Below are 21,199 nucleotides of genomic sequence, written 5' to 3' on the forward strand. Positions count from 1 at the left end.
CTACTGCTGAGCTAATCACATATCAGCTTTCCTTCAGCTTGCAACTTTGCCGTAAGGCCACAAATGTACCATGTTATATCAGCGAAGAAAGCTAGTTTGCAAATCCACCAACTGCCAGCCAGACTTCCTATGCCAAACGTCTCTTTTCAGTCATCAAAAAGTGACACTTTCATTTGCACAGCTTCAGAAATCATTGGTGCACTCTTCCATGACTTGGTCACATGATGATGTTATATTACAGCACACTGACAGAGATTCCCTCCGTTTCTCCTGCAAAGTTTCTCAAATGCTAGTGGGAATGGGAGCGGAGGTAATTTATTGCTGAGAAAAGAACTTTCTTGACCTCTTCAAGGATGAGTGCCTTCCCTCTGAGATTCTTAGAGACTAATGCATCATGGCCCCACGTCTTGTCGACATTGATAGACCCCATCTGGTGATTAGTTCGCCCCATCAATTCAGCATTTTGCCTGTAGTATTTCTTGTACTGTTTTGAAACCATTTTCTTGAAATGAATGTAGTGCCGTTATTTTTGTGTATTTTTGTATGTTCTGCTATTGTTGTTTTTATGCTTGGGGCTTTAGTGTTGATTTAGTGTGTTGTTTTTGATGAGATGGTATATTTATTGCTAGCTGCTCTGAGTGTTTTTGGTTAGAACAAGATATAAATTATTTGAAATAAATACAATAGATAAATTATATGGGCATGTTTGGAACATAAGAGTGTGTGCAGCTGTTATTTATACAATACCCTTCAGTTGATCTCCCTTCAACTTATAGTATGAGACAGCATGTTAGAATTTCAAAAATACTTCCTCTGGCATCTTTTATAACCTTGCTAGCTCCTTTTGACACCTAAGAGTTCATCAAACAGTTCAACTTTGATGTACAGAGCAACACCACCACCAGTATGTCACTCACTGTTCCTTCTATACAGTTTCCCCCCAGATATAACTGCACCCCACTAGTTCTCTCCATCCAATCAGGTTTTCATTATGTCCCTTAAATCAATGCCGCCCTCTAAGACCAAGAACTCCAGTTCACTCAACTTGGCACATTAGCATATAAACATTTGTAATACAGTCTCTCTCTTCAAGTGTCTTTCACATTTGTGTTTTGACCTGTGGTGCTTTGGCCTCTCCGAATTGTTATCCCGTGCCCCTGCACTCACAATGCCTAGATCTATGCCTCCCCTATTTAAATTTTCACCAATTTTATCATATTTATCCCAGAGAGATTTGTTCTGAACCGAATCCTCCTCAGCACCTATCTGCTCCCCCTGCCCCTCAAAAGTTGCTCAGCCACCTTTTTCATTTTAAGTGCCAACAGCCTGATTCCATCCAGGTTCAAGTGGAGCCTGACCCTTTTGTGCAGGCCTAGCTTGTCCCTGAATGTTCCACAGTGCCTAACAAATCTAAACCCTCTCCCTACATCATCATCTCATCCATGCACTGAGACTACAAAGCTGCCCCATCTAGCTGCCCCTGCATGTGGACCAGCAGCATTTCAGAGAAAGCTACCTTGCAGGTCCTGGCTTTCAGCATCCTACATAGCTACCTAAATTTTGCTTCTAGGACCTCATGACTACTTTCCCCCATGTTATTGGTGCCAGCATGCACCACAAGTGACTACTGACATTTTCCTATCTCCCAGGTTACCTAGACAGCAGGTGACATCTACAACCCTTGCAAGAGGCAGGTAATTCACCCTGTGATCTGTACACTTATGACACACCCAACTATCCTAATGATCAAATCATACACTACCAGGATCCCCCCACCCTCCAGAGATGTACCCTCACAAGAGGACAGCTGCTCATCCTCCAAAAATGGGTCCCTTCTAAGGGATTGTTTCCCTCTTTCTCAGAGCGATGTAGAGGAACTATGTTCGTGGGAGTGGGACACAGCTATAACGTCCTCAAAGACTTCATCCACCAAGCCCTCTGCCTCTCAGCTAAATGTTCAGCCTTCCTCTAGCCCTATATGTGTATAATTAAGCACTAGAGAGGGGGAGGAGAGAGAAACAGCTCCTCAAAGAACAATATCTTTTAAAAATTGAAAAACTGCAGGACGTTGTTGTGAGATGAGAAAACAGAATTTCTTGTTCTCTACTTCTCCTTTTTTAAGGGCAACATGAGCACTTCTCCTGCTTGAGTAGTACAGTGAGAGAATACTTTAAAAAGTTCGTAACGCCTGTCGTTTTATGCTGTTCAGTTTCCATTACGTGCCATTCTTGGGCATGTTGGGCTAAGTTGCTGTGTTTTGTTCCAGTGTCCTGAAGCTTGTGAATAATTCCAAAGGTTCCAGCTAAGGTCACAATATTCAGTTTCAAAATATTCTGTGTAATCCAAAAGTTACCACTACATTTAATAGCATCCCTTTCCAGGATAACATCTAGAGCGTTCTAAAACCTGGGGCACCACCTATTGGCCAATCTCCATATATATTTCAACTCTATTAAAATAGTTTAATTCTTTCTCTTTTAAACAACTTCAGACAAAAGGTTAACAGAGTTGAAACAACTGTAATCAGTTCTGTGGTAGAGCTGGAGAGAAGGCAGAAATAGGGCTACAGCTAACTCAGCAATCCCACTAGTTTCCCATGTGTTCCTAAGAAACTTTTAAGGAACTTAGAAAGCCTCCTGGTTTTTTGAGGAATAAGTGATCTACCTTTGGTAGATCATCAACAGTATCACAGATAATGAAAGACTGAGAATTTTCACTACCAACTGAAGTCATTTTGTATGGTAAAGTTCAAATAGTAGGTCACTGAGAGTGAGATAAGAAAACACTCTTGAGCTGGAGGAATTAAGAAGTGGATTTCTGGCCTCTTGTTCTTCCAGTATTGATTGAATGATTGCATCTAAACCCTATCTTTTCTCTAAGGAGCTCAAGGCGGTGTACATGGTTCTCCTTCTCCTCACTTAATCCCCACAACAACCCTGTGAAGTAGGTTGGGCTGAACAGCCATGACTGGCCCAAGGTCACCCAGTGAGCATGTCTTAGTGGGGATTTGAACACTGGTCATCCAGCTCCTAGTCTGATGCACTAACCACTACACCACACTGGCTTTCATTCATTATAGTTCATTATATTTTTGTCTGTTGAAAAAGATGCTTAATACATTTCACTGCATTCTAGTTTCCAATGGGGATCATCAAAACACAGATTCTGTTCTTTTACTTGCTATTATTTATGCTGCATGGCATTTGAGGTCTTTTGACAATGGAAGTGTATATCTAAGGATAATAGTAATTGCATAAATAGAACAGAGCTGAAAGCAGGACATTTAAAAATGTTGGTGTATTTGGAAGGGTCCAAATGGCATAAAGATGTTTGCTGAGGAGAGGGAATATTCTCCCATTGCCAAGGCAACCAAGCTCATGTGCAACTTGGTTGCCTCAGCAATGAGAACATTAACTTCCCACACCAATTTGAACCTAGAGAAAACCTTCACTTTATTTACCCGCAATAAGATGGCCACCTATCCAAATAAGATTGGCTTAGTGGTTCTGTAATATCATTGTACTCCTTACACAATCCTTATTGTCTGGGATCACACAGGGAAGGCAAAATCCTATTCTCTCTGCTGTCAGTACCGCCACCCCAGCACTAGGACAGCAGAGCAGAGGAGAAACAAGAGTTTTGAGTCACTGTGCTATACTGTGCAGTCAGAACAATCTACTCATGATGATTCCTGTCCTGGTAATATCCTGGCTAGAGTACTGTAATGTGTTACACATGGGTACCTGGAGCTGCCCTTAAAAGAGAAACTGGAAGGTTCAGTTAGAGCAGAACTCAGCTTCTAGAATTCTGATGGGTACCTTATTTTGGAAGATCAACATTGGCTGCAATTCCCCTTTGAAATCAATTTACAATGCTGGTGTTTACCTTTAAACACAGATTTGTGTTACCTTTAGGACACAGATACCCAAGCAATCATTTCCCCATGCCAGCCTGCTCAAAATCTCTTTAGTAGAGAGAAACATTATGTTGACACAAAGGAAAGGGCCTTTTCTCTGGTGGCACCACGATTTTGGAATGCCATTCTTATATGATATTGGGATTGTACTCTATGCTGTTCTTCATTTTTCACTTTGTCTTGTTGTGCTTTGTTATGGTTATTTGCTGGTTCTAAAATATATTTATATATGTTTGCTGAATTAATCCTAGTCACACTTTTTGTACACCAATTTTAATTTTAAAAAAGAAGTATGGAAAGTGGATTTTAGAAGGTTTTCAAGGGGTTGTGTGTGCCCCTTGAAAGCTCCATTTTCACTGTGCAACAATTTTGAGAGGGAGCACTTGGTGCGACCCTAACTAATGTATTGTGTCTACCCATAAGACTTCTGTGAAAAAGACTAGCAGGGCAGGGCATACCAAGGCAATACCTTAATACCTTTGATTTAACAAAGAAATTCTAACAGTTTGGGATATTCAGGTGAGGCATCTCCAGAGAAACTAATTTTCTGACAGACTTCCCTAAGTGTTCTTCTCAAGCCTAGGAATAAGATGTCTTTCTCCCCCAACTAATTTATGATGTACCCTGGTATCTGTCTAGTTGTGCCATACATGTGTGGGTTTTCTTTACAGAATAAAGAGTTGGTAACAAATTGCTTTCCTTCCATACCCAGGAAAAACCACCACAGCAGGAGCAGACCCTTTGTAATGTCACCTCTCTCAAATGTGAAGCCCTCTAGAAGGGGCAGAACCCATAAACCTTGAAAATGTACTTAGAGAATTCAGTATAAGTCATCACTTTAGCAAAATTCTCATCTAGGGCCACCTAGGGCTCTCTTTCATTTTGTAACAAAGCTTCAAAATTAGGCTTATAGCTTCTCTGACAACTCTTGTCAAAGAGATGTAAGTTGAACACATAACCCATCTCCACTAAAATATTTCATCACATATCTCTTATATAGAAGGGAAGCACCCCAAAGTGACTAAGGAAGTCACTTCACTTCCTTAAGTGAAGCAGTGAAATGCCAACAGTAATACTTCAAAGAAGCTGAGAATTACATATGAAAGCTTGACACGACATGGGGAATCTGTGGCCCTCCAGACTCTCTAATGTTGGACTCTCTAATGGCCAATAGCCAGGGATTATGGGAACTGTACTCCAGCACCAACAGGAGGGTCACGGGCTCCCCACCTCTGGTGTAACACCCATATCTAGTACAAACAAAATAGTACAGGGTGGAGATGGCATAGGCAAACCATTTCAAAATGAACCAATATAATGTAAATATAATGTGCTGGTCAGAAATCAGATGTCAATTTAAACAGTACTCATACCGGGAAATGAGATGCGCCGCCTCAAGCCCACGCAGTCTAATCCTGTAGGTGTGCTCTGGGAATAGATGTGCAACTTGAGAGGAAGGGCTTCAAAGGCCACAGGTGAAGTAATGAATGATCTCATTTTAACCTAAAGAGAAAGGTAGTAGTGGGTAATTAAGGACACACTTAGCTGGGACTCCGAAAAAGCATTTACCTATTTTTTAAAAATACATACAGTGGTACCTCGGGTTAAGTACTTAATTCGTTCTGGAGGTCCATTCTTAACCTGAAACTGTTCTTAACCTGAAGCACCACTTTAGCTAATGAGGCCTCCTGCTGCTGCCGCACCGCCAGAGCACGATTTCTGTTCTCATCCTGAAGCAAAGTTCTTAACCTGAAGCACTATTTCTGGGTTAGCAGAGTCTGTAACCTGAAGTGTATGTAACCTGAGGTACAAGCGTATGTAACCTGAGGTACCACTGTATTGTATTGTCAATGTTGTTTTCAGACCCGGTATGGTTAGACAGAAAAAGGGAGAGGAAGAGCAAAGCAAAGATTCTGAAGCAAAGAAATGTTATTATAAAGAGCATAAGGAACTTTGTATGTATCAGCTGCACAATATGGGTGCTTCCAAGGTGAAGGATTAACTGATAAACAGATCGCTCACTGATGTGGGCTTTCCAGTGGGTGGAGCTTGACCGAATGCATCTATGCTGTGATTAAACAAAGAAAAAAGAGCTTCTCGATAATGACAGTGCCATGTAAACAATGCCAAGATTTTGCATGAACAAGTAGCACGAATTCCATAATAAATTCCTGCCTGGAAGCACCCTAAGACTCAGTATGATGGATCTGAAAGGAAAACAATGGCACCCTGTATTAACCCAAGGGGAATAAAGCTGTATCTGATAGCTTTCATCAATAGTTTTGATTTTTTTTTAAGAACTGTAAACTCTTCAACCTACTCTCCCCATCACTAGTGAACAAATCATGATATAAGAAATGAAAGATAAGCCATTGTGTTGAGGAGTCTCAATGCACAAGTGACTGCCACATGCTGTTAGAAGTAAAGAAAGCAGCAGAATTGATTAGAGGAACAGCCTGAAGAGAGAAGACAACAGTAGAGAGATGCAGCCAGAGAGACGAAACAATATTATTTTTGGTTCCTTACTTTTAAATGATCCTCTGGGAGGTTACTTGATTCAATCTCTCTGTCTGACTGTGCCTCTTTAACAAGCTTCCTCTTCCGATTCCTTTCCATCCATGTGTCATCAAAGCTGAAACGCTTGTATAGGGGTCTGTGTCTCTTCCTCTGGGCATGTTCTTTGGCTTTCCCCTCCTGAATATGGAAGGGAAGTATCCAGGCCTTGCTCTCTATGTTTGAGAGTGAGGGTGGAGATAGTGGCATCTGAGTAGACCTCTTTCTGCAATGGAGACCCCATTTCTCACCTGGTCTCTTTTCTGGTGGGATTTGACTTTGTTGGATATTCTCCTGTTTTATAAGTAACAGGTCAAAACAAAACAAAAATGTTGTTTCTTTGTCTTTTGACTATGCTGGGCAGCTGACTATAAAGCAATCATGTTGAATCCGGAATGTCATGTTACATGTGCCCCTCTTCAAAGTAATAACATCTGTGCCTTATAAACACAACCTACTGGAACTTCTAATGATACCCAGATGTTTTAAGTGTGGACAACTCGAGCTAAATGAAACTCAATTGTGCACTGGTCTGCATAAACACGTAGTGTCAATAATCATGTTCTCATGCACACTGAGGGAAGAATCACAGTCATGTTGTCAGCACCCTTAAGTAGCTGTCAGGGACCAAAGATCCTGGCAAGTCCCACTAGCACTGCTAGTTCCAGGGTATTGTCAGAAGGTGCATGAAGCCACCACTTAGTGCAGGGCTAGGGTTGGTCAGTGCCATATAAAAGTGCCAGTTACACATCTGCAAATCAGAGGGAATGCATCACCAAAAAAGAGGACAACACATCTTGAAATAATTCCTATAATTTAAATAGGAATAAAAACAACAACACATCTCATCGTAATGGGGAAGACTGCAACAAAATGTGACAAGATAACTGCTCAGTTTGCTGTCTGGGTGCTTCAAGGCCCCTGCTCTTTCATCTTAAGGTTTCTTCAAATAAAGAACTGCCCTATTTACAGGAGGACACATGACCACCCAGGCACAGTTCTAGCTGTAAATTCAAGCATGAATATCTTGCAGTACAAAAAATTGCCCCCAGAGGGCACAGTGAAATGAATACGCTTCCTTACTCCAGGAGCTTTCAGATTTTTGCTTCCATACACTTGACTGGTGCAATTCAATTTCTGTCAATCTTTTTTTTTTAGAATCCTGCCTCCTCCAGGAATGCTGAAGCATCTCCCTCTGATCACACCATTCTCTGAGACAAAGACTGTGTTCATACGTGCAAGCCAGATGTATTTTTCTACTCCTTGTGATTATTCCACATGAACCTATGTTAAGTTGGCACTACGCAAAAACACTCTACTATGATCTCCCAGGCAGGTTCACCTGGAGCATTCATTACATATATTTAGGCGTCAGATGAAAATGTTTCTCTTCAACCAGGCTTTTGGCTGATTCACAGTCTATGGCCTTTTAAATGTGTCTGTGGGAAGGGGGGATTACCGGGTTTTTTGTTTTTGTTTAATTACTCATTTTGCGTTCTCATTTTGTATTTTTATGTTGTGAACAAGCCTGTCATCTTCAGATGATGGATGATATACAAATAATAATAATAATAATAATAATAATAATAATAATAATAATAATAATAATAGAAATATAAAAACTGCCATCATGATCCCAGCACAGTGAGTCTCTGCAGCAATCATTCCTTGAAGCAAAAATAAAAATAAAAATTGGTTGTTTTAAATATAATTTGTGGGTTTGGTTATTTGTTTTATTTTAGTAAAGTTGGCTGGCTCATCACTTTCCTTTTAGTGCTTCTTTATCCTAAGGCTAAGCTATGGGACTGCACTGCACTGCACTACAACTGCTACTGCACTAACAATGTGGCACAAACATTGGCAGACCCATGAGACTGAAGCCGAGTAGACACCATACATTTCAAGTACATTTAAAGCATACACTTTAATCCTGGGAACTGTAGTCCATCCCTCACAAAGCTACAATTACCAGCAACCTTGACAGTTTCCAGGATTCTTTGGGAGGGGTACTTTAAATGTATGATGCGCATGCAGTCTATATCTTTGCAAGAAAATGAACCTTGAAGAAAGGACCATAGCTCGGATGACAAACTTTGCATGTCAAAAGGTCCCAGGTTCAATCCTTGGTATGTCAAGTTAAAAATGATCAGGTAACAGATAACTTGAAAGTTATCATCTGAGACATTGGAGTGCTGCTGTCAATCAAAGTAAAGGGTTCTGGGCTACATGGACAGATAGGTATGTACCTTATACCACCAGGTCAGGCTATGTTGCCGGCAGGGAAACCTTTCACTGCCCACTGAAAGACAATGGTGATGTCAGCCACCAAAATTTCAAATCAAACAAGATATATTTAAAATGAAGTCTTTCCCCTTGTCTGTGGTTTACATGGGCACCTCTTCTGACATAATGTTTGGGGAATCTGATTTAAAACCAGTCTCATGATGACTACATACATGTGGACTCAATTGATTAGCCACTTAACTTCTCTGGTTTAGACTAGTATGCAGGAAGGCCTGGTCCTGCTTGCATTCTGAGAAAGGTATACAGATAATTAGTTCTGATGCCATATGTCCCTGCGTATGCACTCCTAGATTCACTCAGTGTGGCATTCTATATTCCATTTCACTGCTTAGCATATGGAAATGGGCTTTGTTTGGAATGGAAATGATTTTTAGAAAAAAATAAAAATAAACAACAATGATGCCACACTCCAAACTCTCAAAACTAAATCACATCATCACCACCACAAAGCAACTCACCTCGTCTCTGATGATATCACTCACTGAAGAAGTCGTGTCCAAGCTGATTTGTGACTGGCTGCTTATCCCACTGTCCTCTCTCAGATAGTCATTATCCAACGAATGCATAGATTGCAAGAAACTAGGTCTAGGCTTCAATGTCTTTGGCCTCTCAGGTGCTTCCAAGTTGCCATCAATCACCGAGATGTTTCCAAGAGATATCATTGAAGTGGAACTTAATCTTCCAGGGTAATGGAAACCCTTGCGTTGAGAACCAGTTCGAGGACTCTGTGGCTTGGGACTCATGGGTCTACATGGCATATCTTTACGTTCATACATTGACAACTGGGGACAAGAGGGAGTGAAGTGAGAAAACGATGACTGCAGGTCAATCGGACTAATTGGAGATTTCAACCAGAATTCTTCAAAAGATGTATCTCCATCACTGCTCATTGTTTCCTCTTTCCCATTGCAATCTAGGCTATGCAGACATTTTATATTCAGTTCATGATTCCTCCTCTTGGTATCCATAGATAGAAAATCACCAGTCCCAGAGGAATCAGAATGTCCACCATCTGCAGTTGAGCCATTAGACACACATGATTGCATAAACTCTTGTCCATTGCTATCTTCCGGATTTTCCTTGGATGGTCTTCTAGGAAAGCTGCCAGGGATCCTGCTAGAACAAGGACTCTGCTGTGTTGGAAGAGGACTATTTAAGGCAAACCGCTTTTGGCCATCTACCTCCTTACTTTTCAGAAATGCTTTCCAAGATGTTTGGTGCAACTTGGCTTTTTCCTTTTCATTTTTCACTGAAAACTTTGGACTCTGTTCAGCATTTTCCTTCTCCAGAGATTTAGATTCAAAAAAACTTGAGAAGGATCTGTGGGCCAAGGCCAGCCGACTCCTGAATCTTTTACTCTCCGTGTTTTTGTTTCTTTTGAAGTCATTCTCAGATGAGGATTTCTTGAGTTCAGGATACTCCACAGACTCATTGTCATTATTCTCAACAGAACCTAAAACTTTCCCTTCAGAGTGCTTTCTTCTTGTCATTACAGGAGAAGAACTTGTGCCCATACCTTCCAAGAGTATCCGGCCAGAGCCAGAAGCCTTTCTCAGGCTCATTCTGTTGAAGAGTCCAGCAGGTTTCTCATAAAATAAGTCATCATCGTCCAAATATTCTGCAAGGCAATGTTCCTTGCTTTGGAAAGCAGAGCTGGGTGAACTGCTTTGAATATACTTCAAGTCATCTTCTATCTCATCCCCTTTATCGCCATCCAATGTTTCTGTCTTGGCCTTGACACTATCTTGATTTTCAGCAGACATTAGTTTAGATTTCCTGAAGGATGCCATTTTTGAAAAGGCTAAAAATTTAGACTGCTTGGAAGATTTCTCTGTGGCCCCAGCCTTATTGTTTCTCTGAACTGCCTTGTAGAAACTGCTGTTACTACCCAGGAAGTTAAACAAGTTCTCATTTAACTCCTCACTGTTTGTGCTTTCCATGGTGATATTATCTAGGCCTGTGGTGGTATTATCTTGGCTGTCAATTCTCACATTAGTGTCACAGATATCTGTGCTTGGATTCCATTGGCTGTCTCTGCTAATGCACTTTGGCTCCTCAGCAGAAAAACTCCTGTTCAGTCCTGTGCTTGGAGAACCTTCACAAAAGCCTGTTTTTCCACGTGCTGTATCACAATGTTTGGTGCCTTCCTTTTCAATAATTTGCTTACTATGGACATTATGTCCTAGGGTCTTATCACCAGCAGTGACATTCTGGCACAGGTCACTACTGCTATTTATTTCCTGTGTTCCTGCAGTGATAACACAAGTGTCTCGCTGTCTATTTTTGGTCACAGATTCATCTGCCACTGTATAGCCTCCTGGTTCAAACTGTAGGTTTACTACTTGGACCGATTCTAAGACAGAGTCACCTTTCACTCGAGAGGGCTTGATTAGCAGCATCTCAGTATTAGTGGCAAGTGGTTCTAAGAACAAACCATTTGCATACCCCTCTTCTTTCCAGTTTTGTACAGTACTTTCCAAATTTAAATTAGTCCTAGAAGAATTGTTCTCAAGACTAGCTCCTGTATGAATTTCAGGGGCAGGCACTGAAGATAAATCAAGACCCATTGCTTCAGCTTCCTCATCACCTCCTTGGGTGGTGACGCTAACAGGGAACTCATCTTCACTGCCTGATATACCCTGTTCAGGCAGAATTTCATTTCCACAACTGGGTTGTGCATTTGGAGTCTTCTGTGGTTTTGCGGTGTCCATCATGGTGATGAGAGAAGAGGCTGAGTTCTCATGTTCCAATGTCTCAGTGGTTAATTCATCCACATAGGTCTCACCATCCATCTTATTTGACAGTAGTCCTTTTTGATCAAGAGATTTAATAAAGAGAGGTTTTAACTCTGAAAGATTCTCTGATTTTTCTTCCTGGCAAATGTGATGTGGTGTTGGTGTTAGTTCAAAAGCAGAGACATCTTCACCACCACCACCACCACAATAAAAATCCTTCTTTTCTATTCTCGTGAGCTGCACATTTGTTCTCTCCTGAATGGAAGGACATTTTAAGGCATCAGACGCCCTGCTCATGTTTTGAAGAACTGTTTCCTCTTGTTCCCCCATGACCTTTTTTCCACTTAATGTCAGAATCCCATCAAACATTCCCCAACCTAATCCAAATTCTGAATTGTTCCTTATCTCAGCTGCCCCTAGAAAGGCCTCAGTGTTTTGCGTTTCAGGGCATTTTCTCTCCATGTTCACCTCTGTGCTAACGGTGGAAGCGTGGATGTCGTAAGTATTGCCATACTTATCTGCCATGCTATAGCCACCCAGATAATTCTCTTGGGCTATAGAATCACGGCTGTCAGATTCAGAGCTAGGATTCTGAAGGAACGTGTTAATTTCTATCTCACCCTCAGATTTGAACTGATCTTTTCTTAGTACTATTTTGGCATTTATATTTGCTGGTAGAGACCCCAAAGTTGAAGGAGTTTCCAGTCTGGAATGATCCTCTGAGTGATATGGCAGCTGGGATAGGGTCAAAGAATCATTCTCTAGTGTATCTGCTCTTTTTGTTGAAAGGCCAAAGATATTTGATTTATCATGCAAATTCTTACTGGTATTCCAGTGGGATCTTGTTGCCAACTGGTTCTTATTTGAGACTAGATGAGTATTAAGAAGTGATTTTTCAATACCTGTCTCTTTTTCCATCTTGAAGGACTTCTGTGGGCAGTCACCAAACCTTTCTAAATTGCCCCTTACCTTTTCATAATCCGACATTCCTAGGGGTAATCTGGAGCATGACCAACTTAATTTATCAGCCATGCAAATACAGTCATTGGCATGTTCCCTGACCTCTCGGGCACTTATGTTTCCTGGTGAACTGTGCCATGATTTCATTTCTACAATCCCTGGCTTCGTAGGTGGCACCAGAAATGTAGATTTTATACATGGTAAACCCGTGGCCTTCAACTTTGTGTCACACAAGAGTGCATCTACAGGTTTCTGACTGTCAATACCATTCTTCCTATTGCACTTGGTGTTCAGTATATATTCCCGTTTATACCTAACTTTGGATGATTCACAGTTTCTCTTACAAGTTCTGTTTGTTTCTAAGTGAATATTAGGCAGACTGCATCTTGAAACAGCTTCTGAGTGGGCAGGAGGATGTTCAGTCTCAAGGGAAGTCAATGAGTTTTCAGAGTTTGCTCTGAGACAAGCAAACACTGATCGTTCTGTATTTTTATTACCTTTGCCAACAGCACCTTCAGCTAGATTTTTTGAGCAGATATGCAGGTGTGGCTCTCTGTCAACAGATTTTGCCTCCACTACCAATGAGGCCTCTGTCTGTGATGCAAGGTCCTCTTTACTAATGTTAAACCCTGTGCAGGTAATACTGTAAGGTAACACTTTCTCATTTCCATTGATCTCTTCTGTTTTTGAGTCTGTTGCCTGTACTTCCAATTCACCTTTACCAGCTGCTATGTGCAAAGATGAAGGCAGTTCCCCTGCTTCCTTATGCATGCATCCCAGATGTCTTGCACACTCAGCCTTGGAGGGAGCTTTTTCTAGTTTTCCTTCGGCATACTTCTGCCATGGTTCCTCTAGTTCTGCAGAAAGGCAGAATGAACTCAGGCTGGTTTCTCTTGTTACATCACTGGCAAAAGACTCCGAGTCTGATGCACTTTCATAAGGCTCTGTCTTGATGTCTGACAGGGATTCACTCTGATGTGACTGGGTCTCAAAATAGTCTTCATCAGTTTCTTGGCCTGATCCACGAATCTCCAGCTCTAACGTACTTGGGACCGAAGAACTCCGGTCTTCTTCAGACTCTCCTTCACTTGTGCAATTTTCTACTGGCTCTGGGGCCTGAAAAGAAAGAGAAAAGAATCTATCAAAGATGGAAACCCACAACAAAATGGTTACTATGGAGAGAACTACTAATCCACAGACTTTGATTTGTATTTGGATGATATGAAGAGGTAATCTTGTATGATGTGGCTGGGTAACTTCAGGCCTGGGGTCCAAATTTGGCCCTCTATCTGACCGTTGGAATTCTCCCCAGGCCATACACTCTCTTTGGACATTGAAAGATTAGTCTTTCATATTTCCAGAATAATATATAATCTTGCCCAGACTCTAAATGTTAAAGCAAGTTTCTACCTCTCATAGCTGCAGGTGAAAATGCGGGGGGGGGGTGTCTGCAGCTTAGGATAGGGCATAATGCAGCTCCTGTCTCCCACTGTAGCACTATTCAAATTGTATCAGATTTAAATGCACAATGGCACAGCTAAATTAAAATGCCTTCAAATTCTTACTTTAATATATAAAGTGCTTTCTGGGTTGTTGGCATCTGTCTGTCTCAAGAAACCAATGGAGTGCGTCTCTGGGGGTGAAGTCAAACCACTACATTAGCAGCTTTCCTGGTATGTAAAAGCATTTCTAAACCACTTAATATTTTTACACTCTCTAGGCAGTGTACACTATAAATATGCATTTTATCCCCAGTGCTAATTCTTTTGGTGATATCCAATCTTAGCAATATTCAGTGTAGACCAAGTGAAATCAATAGTCTTCACTTAATTCCACTGATTTCAAAGGGTCTACTTTGTGTATGACTAATATTGGATATGCTTTTAAACTAGTGAACACAGATGATCTTGTATGTATTAAAAGAAATATATTTTAACTTGTCTGATGGTTCCTAAAATGTGGGAACTTAATTTGAATTATGGAATGAACATATGTTTTCCTATTCCTACAAGCAGACGAGTTCATAAAAATGTGCATTACTTATTGCTAGCCATCATTTAATGCTACAGAAAAACATAGCCTCTTGGGACTTCTCCTAGGGGTGTGACATTTCTAGTACTCAAATGTTAGGAGTGATTCTCTCTGAGAGCACAAAAGCATTCACATTTGAATAAACACAATGTGGGTCAACATGCCATCAGTGCAAAAATGCAAAAGAGTTGATTTTATGCTTCCTGCTTTCAAGAAGAGACTGTGCCGGTCTAAGGAGAGAGAATTCTAAAGCGTAGCTGCCACAACACTAGAGGCCCAGTTCCTTCATTGCGTGGAATGAACCTCCCGATAAAATGGTATCTGCAGGAGGACCTCACCTACAGAGAACTGCGAGCGATTGGCTGTGTAAGTGATCCCAAGTTGTATAAGGCATTATACATAAAAAACCCCAGCACTCTGAACTTAGTCTGGTAGCTGATTAGCAGCCAAAGAAATTCTTTCAACAGTGGAGTTGCATGTTGGTGATATTCTGCCTCAGTGAGCAGTCGAGCCACAGCATTTTGCAACAGCTACAGCTTCCAAACCTCAAGAGCAGTCCTAAGTAGAGCACACTGCAATAATGCAGCCTGCACATGGTGGTGGTCAGGCTATCGTGGTCCATCACTACCATAGTTTTGTTTCCTTCCCATGGGCCTAGCCAAGGGGAGGCAGCTGCCCCCCTAAAGTAAAACAATAGAAATACTCAACTGACCAATCACATCAGTTCTATCCCCCCCAACAAAAGTCCTGACCTCCCTAATAAAGTCCTGCCCCCTGCAACAAACATCCTGGCTACGCCCATGTTCCTTCCCCACTACCCTCACCTCAGTGGAATATATGCTTAGTATGCAAGGGTTCTCTTTAAGGATAACATCTTGCACTGTAGCCTCTGGACCTCCTTGGCCCCATAGGAGATGCAGAACCCACTTTTATTATTTATTAAATTTGTACACAGCCCTTCATCCATAGGTCTCAGGGCAATTCATAGCATAAAAATACAAGATAAAAATACAAAATACACAATAAAAACATGAACAAGAACAAAACAAATCACATTCCACATAGTAAGCTGGTATCACTTGGTTTGGATGTTTCCGTGAATTTCCTTATTCTACAGCAAACATTTCTTTTTTTATCTTTATAAGCGGTATGGTGAAAAATCACTTAATCTAGCTGATGAACCACTGAACATTCATCGCTCAGCACACAGTAAGAAATGTCTTTGTCATGTTTACACCAGTGTTACAGATGGGACCTATGCAAAGAAGGAAGAGAGATGAATGTCTCCCAAAACTCTGGGGGCAGGAAGTGAGCACATACTATGGAAAAACTGGTATACATGTTCCTTTGGAGGAAACACCAGTGAAAGTGCGCCAAACATGTGTATCAGCCCCAAGAGGGCATCTGTTCCTTTAATAAGCACCAAGAAAGAAGAGTTTCATTGGGTGCAGCATTTTCCCTTCAGTGCTGAAGTGGAAAAAGAAGCCACGCTTTATTGAAACTTTGCTTCTCTGCAGCACTTACAGAGGCCCTCACAGGATTTGGACCTGATAAGGATTAAGGATTTTACAATCTCCTTTTCCCGCTCTCTTGGCTTTTCCACTACTACCACTCTGAAGATTTGTTTCAAGGAGGAAGAAGTTGGCAGTTGCCTTGGAAACTGGGATGTTCTGTAACTCAGAAGTGATGGGGGGCATAAAGCAGTTCCTAAGCAGCCACCAAGAGTTTCTTCGCCTCCATCTGCTTCAGTCACTGTTGAAGAACGACCCTGTGGAAAGGGAAATGGTAGCCTCTGGCAACACTGAGGCCACAAATACCCAAACACCGAGGAGAAAGCACAGGCACACAACCCATGACAGCAGTCCCCTCTTCATATCAGTCATTGAAAGAACACACTAACAAAATCACATGAGATGGGCAGCATTTGACTTTTTAGCAAGGCCACCCAGAGCAGGACGATATACAAGAAGAACCTGTCTGGTCACGCCTGCATTTGATGATCCTTCCACATGAATGATGTACCGAGAAAAGCAGTTTCTTCCTCAGCTACTGGCTTGTTTGCAGTCTTGACTTTCTCAATGCAAGCAAGGAGTAGGTGTAAGTGATTCACTCATGCAGCCTCCACAAATTCCAGACTTCAGCATCATCTCGTAGGGCAGAAGGTTCCAAAGACTGTCACACAATCAACAGCCCAGTTTTTATTTGACAGGAATTAGTGGGTGGGGGGCAAAAATAACCAAACACTGCTGTACATCATATATTGATCAACTAGATTCATACCACGTATCCGGCACTCACACTTTCAAGGAAAGGAAAGAACAGAAATTTTTAAAAAATCAGCTCTTGCAGGGAGGAAAAAAGATGAGAAATAGGATAGCCACAGTGCAACAAGAAATACTGTTGTCAAAGCAGCATACTGAAAAGCAACTTCTAATGGAAATGTCTAAAGCTATAATCATTCCTGACCACTGGTCCTGTTAGCTAGGGATGATGGGAGTTGTAGTCCCAAAACATCTGGAGGGCCGAGTTTGCCTATGCCTGCTATAATCCTACATGCATTGAACTGAGCAGGAAGTTGACAAGTTTGTAGTGCAGTTTGATTTCCAATACAACAGTAAGCAAAGCTCAGGAACTGAAATTTTCTTAAAAGTTGTGCCTCTAATCAGATACATTCTGAAGAGCTAAAGTAAAATTTCACATCTTTTGGCTTTTCATCACTTTCTTTGACATTTTTTCCTAGAAATGCTAGGGGGTTTGTTGCCTTTCATAGGTAGAAGAATCACTGAAGTGACAGGAGAAGCTGTATGTACCAAGTATCTTCATGGTACACAACTACATAAAGCACTATTGCTAACTCCATGTCAAGAACTGACAAAACAAGTTCTGTGACTGATCAGGAAGAGGATAGGAAACCTGTCGGCCTCCAAAAATTGTTAGACTACACCTTCCACCATCCCTGACCAATGGTCATGCTAGCTGAAACTGATGATACTTGGGAGTCCAGCAACATCTGGTGGACCACAGGTTCCCCAATTCTGGTAGCATCATTTCTGTTTATATAATCTTCTCACACTGAAGAACAGAAGAAGACCCTAGTGTGTCATGCCCATGACCCATCGAGTCCAACATCCTGTTCTCGCAGTGGCCAAACACATGCCCATAGGAAGCCAGCAAGCAGGACCCAAGCACACTTCCTACTAGTACCATTATCTCATCCTATAAGTTATCTTTTATAAACAAAATACATTAGGAAACAAATCCTAAAACAAGTTCAAATGTTAGAAGAACTGAGGATCAACAAGATTAGCTTTTTTAAAAGCAGATGTTGAGAGGGGAGTGGATTTGCCCATTTACCACAAAATTCTGGAAACAAATTATATGATGAATAAATAAATTATTGGATGTTCCTCTTCCTGCAGATCTTAAAATTATATGATCAATTTATCTGAATAATGTAAAACAGGAAGGATTGTTTTGTATATAGTCCTCAGCTAAAATGTTGATAACAAAGCTCTGAAAATAAAATAACTCATCCATCAGTGATCAATTAAAGTCTGTGAAATCGCAAACACAATGAATCTATAAGACAACATTTTTAAAAGGGTTGATAGCAAATTTGAAAGAGCAAAAATCCTTAGCCAAACTATTACACAACTCTAGAATGATAAAACTGCTAGTAATCTCTTGCTTTGTAAATTCTTTGAGTTTTATCAAATTTATTTTACATGCCTTTCTCTGTGGTAAAACATGATAATAGAACACACAAGTGCATCATTGATGCTTTTCAGAACATACCATCTTGCCTGGAACCTTAGATAGCTTCACACTGTGACAATGCTGGAAACTGTGAGTTTTCTTTCTGCCCAGGTGGCATTTAGTTCCATGTGAAGGCATCACTTTTTCTTTCCTTTGGTACAAAGATCCATAATTCTTATAGCCCTTCTTTTCCCCATTCTTATTGTCAATGATTTGACGCTCCCATTGCTCTATTGCCGCTGTTATCTTATTGGGTGCTGTTTTAAATGCCGCCTCCATTTGTGACCCCAGCTCCACAGCCTTCGCCAGAGTTAGAGAATCTATTTGCAAAAATAGGGTCTCCCTAATTCGCCAGTCTTCTGCTTTCTCAATCAGCTGGTCAAGCACCAGCTCATCCTGCAGAGGCCCAAAATCACAGCCTGATGCCAAATCCCACAGTGCAGAGGCAAAACTCATAAAGGTCTCCCCAGGAATTTGCTCCCGCTGCCGGAAACAGAGCCTCTGGATTCTCTTGAAAACACTTTGCCTTGGTGTGAAGTCTTCCTGGAACTCATCAATAGTCTCAAATAATGCAATGGAGCCCAGCTTTGTCTTCTGATTTCCCCAACCAAAACGGTAGGGAAGTTGGTCCTCCATGTTCTCCCATCCAAATAAACACATGAAGAATTCAAGAGCATTTAGTCCATGTGACTAGGACTTCTCCCTGCTAACGTTTGGGGGAAAATAATAGAAGAAAGAAAGTATACGAGTCCACCATCTTCCAGTCACAGCAATGTAACTGATAGTAAACACACCACTTTGCTTTTCTAATTAGCAGGTAGGCTTAGTCAGCCGAGTCACATTCAGACTCTTCCCCATAAACTGACCTGACCTGTAATTTGTCATCTGGACATCTCCGCCTTTTAATTTCTTTGTTTCCTGAATATTGTTCGTGGGCATAAAAATCATTAAAAGTACTTATTAGTGCGTATGAACTCAGAATACTACATTGCCTCAGATTTCCTGGCATCAGAGGCAGATAGCATCCCTCATTCAATCCCAGGTAGACAGAAAACTCATAGTAAAACAATTTCCAGATGCCAAGAGAAGTAAACTGGACACAGCAAAGCCTAAAGGACCCTCAACAGAACAGAGGCAAATATTAATAAATGGGGTGGCGCATTTGATGGTGTAGTGCGGCTGCTCTTCATGACAGCCCCATAGCCACGATCAAAATAAGCTTTTAAGCAAAGCCCAATGGCTCCAATATCAAACTACCTTTTTTCACACCGGCACCCCACTTTACTTCACATCCAGCCCAGTGAAGAGTTCCAGTGGACTCCAAAGCTTGCTCATTATTTGGTGGCATTTGATTGGCCATAATAAAGTTTGGGAAGACGCAGGTGGCGCTGTGGGTAAAACCTCAGCGCCTAGGACTTGCCGATCGCATGGTCGGCGGTTCGAATCCCCGCGGCGGGGTGAGCTCCCGTCGTTCGGTCCCAGCTCCTGCCCACCTAGCAGTTCGAAAGCACCCTTAAGTGCAAGTAGATAAATAGGTACCGCTTTATAGCGGGGAAGGTAAACGGCGTTTCCGTGTGCTGCTCTGGTGCTGGTTCACCAGAGCAGCTTCGTCATGCTGGCCACGTGACCCGGAAGTGTCTTCGGACGGCGCTGGCTCCTGGCCTCTAGAGTGAGATGAGCGCACAACCCTAGAGTCTGTCAAGACTGGCCCGTACGGGCAGGGGTACCTTTACCTTCAATAAAGTTTGGGGTTTTGGGTTGTTTTCCCCCTCAAACAAAAGTGGCAGTTTCAACCTGAGCCATGCATGCAAATTGAACAAACATCTTCCTCTGCTTAGCTTACCTCCTGGGTTCCTTTCTGAGAAGAGTTTATTTATTTGGCATCAGATAATTGGAAAATAGCATCCCAGTAGATGGTTATCATCCCTGCTGTGAAATAAGCGTCACTGCTTTATCCCTGACCCATGCCCACTCCGTAACATCACTGAGCACCTTTTTGATTTATTTATTTTTGAATTTTTTTTGATATTTGGAAACCTAATTTCCACACTTCAAGTCCTACCCAGTATTTGTAGCTATGGGTAAGAATGATTACCTGGAAGGCTGCCGAGAATACACGTGAGGAGACTTGTTTCCTACAGTGCTGGGTGTCACTTTTACCACCCACATCATTCATCTAAATATAGCTCAGTCTGAACTCAGCAGGCAGCAATCACAACTGCAGAAATGCAGCAAGACCACTCTATAATGAGCATCTTCCACAAACTGCCCTGAAAATAAATTAAGCTTTTTGGACATTTGAGCATTTCTGAAACCAGTGCCAGATTTACGTATAAGCTAAACAAGCTATAGCTTAGGACCCCACTCTCTTGGGGGCCCCCCAAAAAAAATTAAAGGGGAAAAAACGGGATGTACATTTCCAAAATATAAGATAAGAAACTAATAAAATAAAACCTACATACAGCAACTGTGTTTTGTGTTGTGTAGGCTCTTATGATGTAAATAATGGGCCCCGCCTGCTCCCTAAAATATCGCTGGTTTGCTCATTTCAACATTCTGCATGGACTGGTTACATGGCAACTTGTGCAAATGGCTTTAGATACCTATTAGGTCCAAAAATTACCATATAGCATATATTCAACCCAAAAAACAGTGACAATTTGTTATTGACAAAGGACAGCTGGACATATAAAGGACCCCATTACCTTCAGTAGCTTAGGGCCTCATGAAACCTAAATTGGGCCCTGCCTGAAACATTAAATATGAACACCTGACATGCCCAGCTGATACTTTATTTTATTTTACTCCCTCCTTCCTTACCAGTCACCCCACCTTCTTCAAATAAAAAAAAAGTAACTCTTGGGGAAGGGACTAGTTGACAGCTGAGGGCTCCTTTCCTCGCTAGACCCTTCCTTAACTGTAAATACTGTGTGGAACATCACTT

The 21,199-nt window shown here is 41.5% G+C and overlaps 1 protein-coding gene across 7 annotated transcripts in view; it reads right to left on the reverse strand.

Annotated features, from left to right (window-relative positions):
• ARHGEF4 (Rho guanine nucleotide exchange factor 4) overlaps nucleotides 1–21,199 on the reverse strand; it is a 159,320-nt gene that overhangs the window by 93,894 nt on the left and 44,227 nt on the right. For 3 of the 7 annotated variants that reach the window (XM_083615185.1, XM_083615186.1, XM_083615187.1), the window contains 3 exons: nucleotides 9,232–13,584; nucleotides 6,443–6,763; nucleotides 5,290–5,419 (listed from right to left, as the gene is read on the reverse strand). In XM_083615185.1, the coding sequence (XP_083471311.1) occupies nucleotides 5,290–5,419; nucleotides 6,443–6,763; nucleotides 9,232–13,584 (4,804 nt within the window). Of the gene's footprint in view, nucleotides 1–5,289; nucleotides 5,420–6,442; nucleotides 6,764–9,231; nucleotides 13,585–18,294; nucleotides 19,002–21,075; nucleotides 21,198–21,199 lie in introns of those variants that run through there. The other 4 variants (XM_083615189.1, XM_083615183.1, XM_083615184.1 and 1 more) reach the window with 4 other exon arrangements.

Source organism: Podarcis filfolensis (assembly GCF_964270895.1).
Source record: "Podarcis filfolensis genome assembly, chromosome: 5".
Classification (NCBI taxonomy): Eukaryota; Metazoa; Chordata; class Lepidosauria; order Squamata; family Lacertidae; genus Podarcis; species Podarcis filfolensis.